This window comes from Helicoverpa zea, chromosome 30, assembly GCF_022581195.2.
Source record: "Helicoverpa zea isolate HzStark_Cry1AcR chromosome 30, ilHelZeax1.1, whole genome shotgun sequence".
In the NCBI taxonomy this organism is placed as follows: Eukaryota; Metazoa; Arthropoda; class Insecta; order Lepidoptera; family Noctuidae; genus Helicoverpa; species Helicoverpa zea.
In genome coordinates this window covers 503,501-513,313 of record NC_061481.1, presented here as the reverse complement: position 1 = coordinate 513,313, position 9,813 = coordinate 503,501, and the positions used below count along the sequence as shown (strand labels likewise).

General features: G+C 39.5%; 1 protein-coding gene across 1 annotated transcript; it reads left to right on the top strand.

The window, feature by feature from the left end:
* The first annotated feature begins 87 nt into the window (after positions 1 to 87).
* LOC124644657 lies at positions 88 to 9,813 on the top strand. The gene is made up of 10 exons (XM_047184151.1): positions 88 to 330; positions 1,999 to 2,076; positions 4,614 to 4,688; positions 5,373 to 5,471; positions 5,972 to 6,070; positions 6,624 to 6,768; positions 7,394 to 7,485; positions 7,871 to 8,382; positions 8,781 to 8,839; positions 9,197 to 9,813. The coding sequence occupies exons 1-10, from the start codon at positions 316 to 318 to the stop codon at positions 9,268 to 9,270; spliced, it is 1,248 nt and encodes a 415-aa protein (XP_047040107.1). The 5' UTR covers positions 88 to 315; the 3' UTR covers positions 9,271 to 9,813.

Below are 9,813 nucleotides of genomic sequence, written 5' to 3'. Positions count from 1 at the left end.
TAAAACTTTCTCTCGCATCACATCACTAGTCGCTTGAAGATCAGTGATTATAATCGGCAGTCGATATCCATACTCACTACTTGACACACATACTTTTAATTATTTTAAATAATGTAATTAATAATCAATTGCCTTACAGAATTTACGATACTCAAAATAACAAGTGACTACTTGAATTTAAAAATATTGTTTGCATTTTTTTTTTCATAAACAATTGAATAAAAAGTGATTGACTACAGATTATAAGGAAAAAGTATTCAAAAATACTGAAGTGTTTAGTTGAAAAAGTAGTGTGAAACTTGTATTTTTGTGTAGATGGGAGATAAAAATGTAAGTACCTTTCTATACCTAATTAATTACTGATTAATTAAAATTATTCTTTACAAATCTTGGTAACTGAATTTAGGACTCCGGTATATGATTGTGCCCACAGGACTAACCATTATGCTCAGTAGTTGCATAGCGCGACTGCTGGGGCCAGATTCTCCTAAGTTAATAATGTCAAAATCGAATAGAAATCGAATCGCAATATGATCGCAATAGCAGTTTTAACCATATCGGGCATTCTGCTACTAATAAAAGACCAATCGTATTCGATTGACATTTGATTGGTGTGCGATTGGTCTGCTATTTTGGTAATTTTGGCCTATACGGTAGTTTGCTGTACAATCATTTTGCAATCGTAAATCATCTGCGGACAAAATTATTCATTATTGAATGACAGAAAAGGATAAAAACGTTTATTTCAAAGAAAAAATAGCGGAATGTCACATACGCTTCAATCGTAATCGAGTCGGGATCGGATCTCAGTCGAATCGAGTCGAACGTCGATCGTATGTCGCTTAAGTAAAATTATTAGAATCGGGCCCCTGGGTACGGGGATTCGAGGTCGATTCCCGGGTCAGAGTCGAAATAGCTTTGTGGGTTTAAGAAACTTTTACAAAGCAGCTCGGAGCCTGGAAGTTAATATCGGTCCTGCTTCTGACCTCTCTCCGGTGGTGTCGGAATGTCATCCCATCGCGCTATGAGAGTGAAGGAATAGTGAGTGCACCTGTGTCCAAGCAAATGTGCCAAACTATAATATGTCCTGCGCAGCTGGCTGATCTCCTTAGAGAGAACAGCCGAGTGGTTGACAACCGGCCTGGACACCATTAACAGGGCCACGGTCACTCTTTTGAATAATTCCGCTAGTTTTTTTAAGCAAATTCTCCTTACAATAGTTTCCTGACTACTTAGTTGCTCCTAGCATTGTTCTTTAGGCGGCTTCTTTAAGTGAAACCATCGTGGAAGGATAGTATAGGTAGTATTGTGTACATAAAGAGAATCGTATGTAAATAGTAAACAAACACTGTTATAGTGATGATGGAACCTAAATAACTACGTCAGCCTTCATTCATGAAAGATAGGCGACTTCTAGCATTTTCCATTTCTTGAAAACAGGCTGTTTTTCCGCGTCTCAGGGGAAAGTCTTCCCGTATCCAGGCTGAAGTTCCTATAGCTCTATGTTACTCGGGAAGAGTGTAGCTTGCCAACAGTTTTTTTTTTTTTTTTTTTTTTAATGTCGGGACACCTTTTCACACACGGTCGGTTAGCCCCATGGTAAGTTATTAATTAACTTGTGTTATGGGTGCTAACACAACTGATAAACTACATATAGCTACATATATACATATTTATAAATACATATCATAACACCCAGACCACGGCCAACAAGCATGCTCATCACACAAATGTCGACCGAACCGGGAATCGAACCCGGGACCTCAGATTCGGCAGTCCGGCTTGGTGACCTTTGCGCCACAGAGGTCGTCAAAACGTAATAAACTTAATTTTTCTAATCGATACAATAGATTCGGAGCCTTTAGCTTCGAAACAAAAAAATGCTTCTTCTATATTACATTCAAACTCAAATTCATTTTACTTCCGGCGCCCTGATGAAAAGTAGCCAAATATCCTTTCTTAGTTTCTAGAAAGTACCTATTGTTTGGTTCTATATAGATGGAGACACAGGCAGTGGAAATGTCTCCGAACCCTGATGCTGAACAGGAATATACGGAAGGAGTGAGAGAAGTACAGGTGAGATTAACGTACCTACCTTATTAATTTCTGACTGGTTGTCAAGGTTTCACCCGCGTCCCGTGGGAACTTGGTACGTCACGCACTTGCATAAAAGTACGTAGTAAGAAGTGTCTCGATAAATGGCCTATTTAACATTGAAAAACAAATTCTTCAACCTTATAATATTATAGTATGATATACATTATGTAGTTACATTTTAGTCTGCCATGATGTAAAGGATCCGAAACGTGGGGTTAAATAATATTATAGCCGCGATAAAATCCGGAAAGAAGTTTCTATTATTTTAAATGTCTAATATTCACGTAAGGGTCAGAAATCAAAATGCCTATCTTTTCTATTATCAAAAATGAGAGTGTATAAAAATATATTAAAGAAAAAGCTAGCATTGAACTTGTACAAATACGGTCAAAAATGCCTTAACAACAAAATAACAAAATCAAAAATGGCGCCTACCAAAATATGAACAACCCAAAAAGTCATATTAATTTCCATTTACCGAAATTCAATCACAATAAAATCAATATTTTGCCAAAAGATAATATTAAATCCATATTGTTTTATCCGAATAAGTTTTATATCCTTTAAATTCAATGTCATATTACGAGGGCGGGTCAATAAGTCCGTGACTTTTTGAATTTCTGACCTCTTTACTGAAAAAGCAACACTACTCCTGTTAACAGGCATCTATGAGGTGACTCCTGACAAAATTTGAACTTGCTGCGTCAGTTAGATTGTGTTTGACAGCTATCTTTATCAGACTACCCAGTAATCTGAGGAAACAATGGAACAAAGTGAATTTCGTGTGCTCATTAAGCATTATTTTTTGCGAAAAAAAACCATTACCGAAACCAAGGCTAAGCTTGATAAATACTATGGGGACTCTGCACCATTGATTTCAATCGTAAAAAAGTGGTTTACTGAATTTCGTTGTGGCCGTATAAGCACTGAAGATGCCGAACGCCCTGGACGCCCAGTTGAAGTCTCTTCACCCGAAACAATCGAAAAAATCCACGGTATGGTGTTGGCCGACCGAAGATTGAAAGTGCAAGAGATTGTGGAAGCCGTAGGGATCTCGCATGGCTCAATGGTTTCAATTTTGAATGATCACTTGGGCATGAGAAAGCTTTCCGCAAGATGGGTGCCGCGTTTGCTCACAGTCGACCACAAACGCAATCGTGTAACAACTTCACAGGAAGGTTTGGCGTTGTTTGATCGCAATATGGAGGAGTTTTTGCGCCGTTTTGTAACAGTGGACGAAACATGGATCCATCACAACACACCAGAGACCAAAAAACAGTCAAAACAGTGGGTTTCTAAGGGTGAATCGGCACCAAAGAAGGCCAAGGTGAGTTTGTCAGCCAATAAAGTTATGGCGACTGTTTTTTGGGATGCACGCGGGATAATCCACATTGACTACCTTCAAAAGGGAAGAACAATCAATGGGGAATATTATGCCACTTTATTACCTACCGCTTCAAATACGATTTGAAAAAAAACCGAAATCATTTGGCCAAGAAAAAAGTTTTTTTCCACCAAGACAATGCAAGTACACATGTGCAGTTGCCATGGCAAAAATCCATGAATTCGGCTATGAATTGCTCCCTCATCCGCCCTATTCTCCAGATTTGGCTCCGAGTGACTACTTCTTGTTCCCAAACCTGAAGAAATGGCTTGGTGGAAAAAGATTTGACTCCAATGATGAAGTCATCTCGCAAACAAGGGCCTATTTTGAGGACCTCGACAAATTCTAATTTTTGGAAGGGATAAAAAAATTGGAGAAGCGTTGGACAAAGTGTATAGAGCTCAAGGGGGACTACGTTGAAAAATAAAATGATTTATTTATCAAAAAATCTGTGTTTTATTCCAAAAGTCACGGACTTATTGACCCGCCCTCGTATATTGAACTTCGTTTTAAAATGTGAAGGTGAATGCTTTAATTTCAATGGCAACCGGATCTTAGTTTTGGCTGGCAAAGGAAGTTTGGTTTATACTTCCTATATACAATAAATGATTTATTGATTTTTATAGCGTTTTGCTTTATAAGAACGGTTAAATAAATAACATAGGCATAGGTATGGATGAATTGAGAAACCAAATATTTTTTGAAGTTGGTCAAGAAATTGAAATTACTCTTTTAATATAAGTTACAATTCTTTCGTTTTGCACACTGCGAGGAGAGATTTCCCATCTGAAAACATAATATTGTTCTTGTCAGTGAAATTACGATTCGATTTGACTAGTTTTTATTATTATTAACACGCTTATATATTAGCTTCACTTGTAAATATGTATGTAAGAAAATCTTGGAATCTTAATTTGACCCACTTCCGGGTCTTCGATTAGGATGAAATTTTGCACACGCTCTGAGTTCCGATGACAATACATGACTAGCTTGTTTTTTTGTTTTTAATATGTAATTACATTTTTTTAAAAGAAAGTTCACAAGTAAAACGATTAAGAGAAACCGGAGTTTTGTAATAATAAAATTTTTGTCTGTTTCTAAATTACATACTAAGTGTACATTATAATTTCAGCTACATCTACCAGAAGATGAAGGCGAGGGACTAGGTTTCAGGCTGACTAGAACACTATGGGATCCGTACCCTTGGGTAAGATTTCCACTAAACCTCGAACGGTTTTTGGTGCAGTTGACAGTAGCTGCCAGCCAGTACAAACAACGGTATTTGCCCTTTTTTTTTTTCCGACGTCAAAATCATCAAATGACCCCTCCCGCTGTGGGTTAGCAGCGGTGAGGGAGTGTCAGACTTTTACTGACTAAAAACCGTCGTGTTCCGTCATAGGCCTTTTATGTACCAGGGCCGCGGTATCTCTTTCGAACAACCCGCAGCCCCGGCAGGCACGGTACTTGCCCTTGAAAACTGACAGCTGTACAACACTTTCGGTACAAAACTGACAGTCTGGATAAATTCTGTTCATTTAATAATGTGTCAATTGGATATCAATTGAATGTCAATAGCATTTTTTACCTAAACGGGAATTTGCAACTTATATAAGACCAGTCGTTTTCCAATGACATACCATTGGTTTGCCATTGGTGTATAAATCTATAGGGTAGTCTGCTCTACAATCAGACAATATAATTCATTATTGAATCACAGAAAAATATAAAAACGATTATTTAAAACAAAAATTGCGGAATGCCACACATGCTTCAATCGTAATTGAGTCGTGCTTGGATCTCAGTAAGATGTGAATCGTATGTCGCTTAAGTAAAATTAGTAGAATCGGGCCCCTGGTTTCAAATTCAACCTTTAACCTTCTAAACTCTTCAGGTCCGAGAAGTAACTCCAAACGGGCGAGCAGACCAGGCCGGGTTGAAGCCAGGAGACTGCATCCTACAAGCCGATGGAAAAGACCTCCTCGGCCTACCGGTATGTATCACATCATCTCCCGAACATATCCCAACTATGTTGGGGTCGGCTTCCAGTCTAACCGGATGCAGCTGAGTACCACAAGAAGCGACTACCTATTGAACTCCTCAACCCAGTTACCCGGGCAACAAGGTACCCCTTGAATAAGATTGGTTGTCAGGCTTTCTGGCTTCTGACTACCAGTAACGACTGTCAAAAATGTTCAAGTGACAGCCGGGATCTACAGTTTATTATGCTCTCTAAAACACGAAAGAAAATGTCATGACGATAGTCTCCAAACCTGACAACCAATCTAAATAACAAAGGGGTACCTATCGGGTTGCTCGGGTAACTGGGTTGAGGAGATCAGACAGGCACTTGCTCTATAGCACACTGGTATTCCTGCTACATCCGATTATTCTGGAAGCCGACCCCAATATAGTTGTGAAAAAGCTTAGGAGATATTTAGTATATCTTTCCCTATTTACCATAGCTAATGGTCTTTATATCATTTTCTTCAGGTCGGTCAAGTAGCAGGTCTCATAAGGGGTGATGGCGCAGGAGGCGCAGTCATGTTACTGGTGTGGAATTGCGGAGTAGACCCTAAAGATGATCCTGAGGTAAATGATTAACTTCTTTAATGGCGTCCAAGGTTCCGAGAACGGCGGCTGTTCTCATATAAGGAGAGCAGCGAGCGCAGGACTTATTATGTGCAGGCACATTTGCTTGGACACAGGTGCACTCACTATTCCTACACTCTTATAGCGCGATGGGATGATAATTTGACACATCCAGGGAGGGATCACAAGCAGGACCGACATGTGCTTGCACTATAGTATGTCTTGCGCAGTTGGCTAATCGTGTCGCTAAAAAAGTCGTGGTGGCCCAGTGGGTAAAAAACCAACCCCTCGAGTATGAGGGTATGGGTTCCAGGTCAGGCAAGTACCAAAGCAACTTTTCTAAGTTTGTATGCACTTTCTAAGTATATCTTGGACATCAATGGCTGATAAAAAGGTGAAGGAAAACATCTTGAAGATCCCTCTCCGTGTGAGAGGAGGCCGCAGCCCAGCAGTGGGACGATAAAAAGGCTGTAACAGTAATAGTTGGCTGATCTCCTAACATGAGAACAGCCGGCCGTAGCCAATGCTCAGTTCATCCTCACCATCTCCACAGTTGCTATGGAGTTGCGGCGGCGGGTCTCGCGGGGAGCGAGCTCGGCGGGCGCTGGCGGGCGTGGTGCGAGCGCTGGCGTGCTCGGTCTGCGCGGCGACAGCTACCAAGCCGCTCACTTGTGCGAGGTCGCATGTTTATTGTGAATGTGAGTATGTTTTGTATATTTTGAGGCATTTTATTATTTCAGGTTTAACCTAGTTCAAGCAATTATAATGTTAGAAAATATGTCTAGATTTTAAGAAATAATGTTGTATGTTGTGTAAACTTTGATAAAAATGAATAAATGTTTTTTTAGTACAAGAGCGACAGAAATTAAAAACCCTTTTCTTAAGTATGATAAAGTTTTTTAAACCTAACGGCCGTTAGGTCCTATATGACTGTTGAACCATTCTTAGTTCCAATTTTAGCCAATGACACAGATTAGGTACCTGGTAATCGAACAGCATTATCCTTCTACCCTCTCTGTCTATTTAAACTGTCTCACAAGAAACACTGCTTGATTAACAACCCAAAATAATCTATCCATACATCGTTTCTTTGGTCAAGCTCTTTTCTAAATCTATGTTATTATATTGTGAAACACTATAATTGTCAAAACTAATCTACGGTCCCGGAGAAAAAGTAGCCTACAACCTATTTCGTTAAAGGGCTATGTATAAGATTTTTTCGAATCTGACCTTCGTTCCTGAGATTAGCGTGTACTGGTATACAAATTCAAACAAAGTGATGTGCATAGTATAATGTGATATCTATTTCTCATTATTTTTCAGCATGTTGGGCTCGGCTAGAAAGATGTGCACTATGCAGAGAAGCTTTACCTTCGAAAAACTCACCTTACGCCAGAAATCTAGTTGCTGAACAGGTAATTATTATTAATACAATATGTTATTTTTGGTACCTAGAAGAGACATCTTTGGCAGATGTTACGGGTAGTCAGAAGCCAGTAAATCTGACAACCAGTCTTCAGGCTAGCGGTATTAGGTTGAGTAGTGGTAACTGGGTTGGTATTGAGGTAACTGGAAACTGTTAGATCCAAACATAGTTAGGAAAAGGCTCAGTAGAAGGATGATTGTTAAATAAGTTTTGGAACTGTAAATACAAATTGTCAAAGGTGTTGTGTCGACACCGTTAAGCTCCCGACACTTTGGACTATATAAAATGACTATGATTTAAAGAGATATCAACCTGTCTCTAAAAAAAAAACTTAATCGCTTAATCGCTAATATTTTAAAATTGACCATTTCCAGGTTTTCGAAGCAATAGCAACAGAATACGAGATCAAAAATCCCCATCTAAAACGGCCAACACACACCACGTCAGCCTACACGTCACCAGTGAGATCACCATGCGTATCCCCATCACCAAACCGACGCGGCCAATACCAACACTCAATGATGAACCGATACAAAAAAACCGTGCATTTCCCCGAAAAATACGGCCAATATGCCTCCGACCCTAATATACACCGCTCTACAACTACTACTAGATTGGTAGAAAATTCCCAAGCTGGCAACTCTAGGACAGCTGTCAATGTCACCTGTCAATGTCAAAGTGACGTTAACGTTCCCAAGATTAATGTGGAGAATGCAGATGAAGGGAGTAAGAGTAATAATGGCAGTGATTGTTCGAGTAGTTGTCAGAGTTTGACGTTGCCTCATAAATTAGTAGCGAGGTTAAGACAAGCATGTTCGTTGGCTGATCTGCAAAATGCTGGACAGTGCTCGCTGTCTAAATCTATGAATAATTTGGGGGATGAATGGTTAGTATATAACTTTTTGCTTTTACTACTGTCTTGAAAGTTGAACCTATACGCGTCAAACTTAACGGCGGCTGGTCAAGCGATTCTGCTTAATTCCCTTGTGTTGCTCGAAGGCTTAAATACTTAAAAATGGTTTCTGCGGAGCGAATCACGCCATATTCTGAACCGCCTCACAGTTTGGCGAGAAGTATAGCAATTTATTTCGGGAGACTTTATACTCGCTTTAACTTCGAACTAATAATTTAGTAGAATTTGAGTACCTCGCAGAAGATATCAAACTTTTGTGTTACCATTATTTAAAGCCACATTTCTACTAAACTTAAACTTTTCAGATGAGACACTTCCTACGAAAGTCAGAAAATTGCATTTTTAATCTGATTATTGATTTCGTTTTTCAGCAAAACCTGTCACCACAGTTCGTTGGATAACTTGAAGAACAATTGTAATAGTGCATGTGGTACGTATTTTTTAAGTACAATAATAACAAATACTTAAACAACAGAATCATTATTTTAAGCAGTAGTTTATTTTTTTAATATGTATTTGTGTTAAAAGTCCTATCAAGATTGTTTACCTTTAGTTAAGTGCCTATTCAAATCATCTCCCGAGCCTTTTCCCAACTATGTTGGGGTCGGCTTCCAGTCTAACCGCATGCAGCTGAGTACCAGTGTGCCACAAGGAGCGACTGCCTATCTGATCTCCCCAACCCAGTTACCCGGGCAACCCGATGCCTACTCAAATGGAGTAAAATATTGTTCTTGTTTATTGACAAGTTTGACAGTTGACAGTTTGACAGTCGGCCATCTTGTTTCAGATGTCCCGGTGTTTCTACTGCCCTCACCACCGGTCTATGTTTTAACAACATGTGATCATAATAAGAAAGAATAATATATGATCTCCTCCAAGGCCGATTATCGTCCACGGCGGCTGTTCTCATGTATGGAGATCAGCCAGCTGCGCAGGACATATTATAGTGCACGCACATTTGCTTGGACACAGGTGCACTCCCTATTCCTTCACTCTCATAGCTCGATGGGACGATAATCCGACACCAGCGGAGAGAGATGCATAATATACACCATATTAAGATCATTTAAAATGTAACAGAATAAAGTAATTAGTCCGTCTTTTAGAACAGAATAAAGCCCATTTTCTCATCTTTTCATCATCATCAGCCTGTGTATCGTGGCACGTGTGAGCTGCGGCCTCCTCTCACACGGAGAAGGATTGAGCGTTAATCACCACGTACAAGAGATGTGGGTTGCTGATTTCAGACTTTATAGTCCAAGTTTCCTCAAGATGTTTTCCTTCATCTTTTCTCACTTTTCTGTTACAGTCGGGTAAATCTATAGTTTGTTAGAATTCTGTGTTACGTTTACTCAGTTCTATGTATCGAATTGTTATTGTGTAAATAAATGCTATAAACACAAA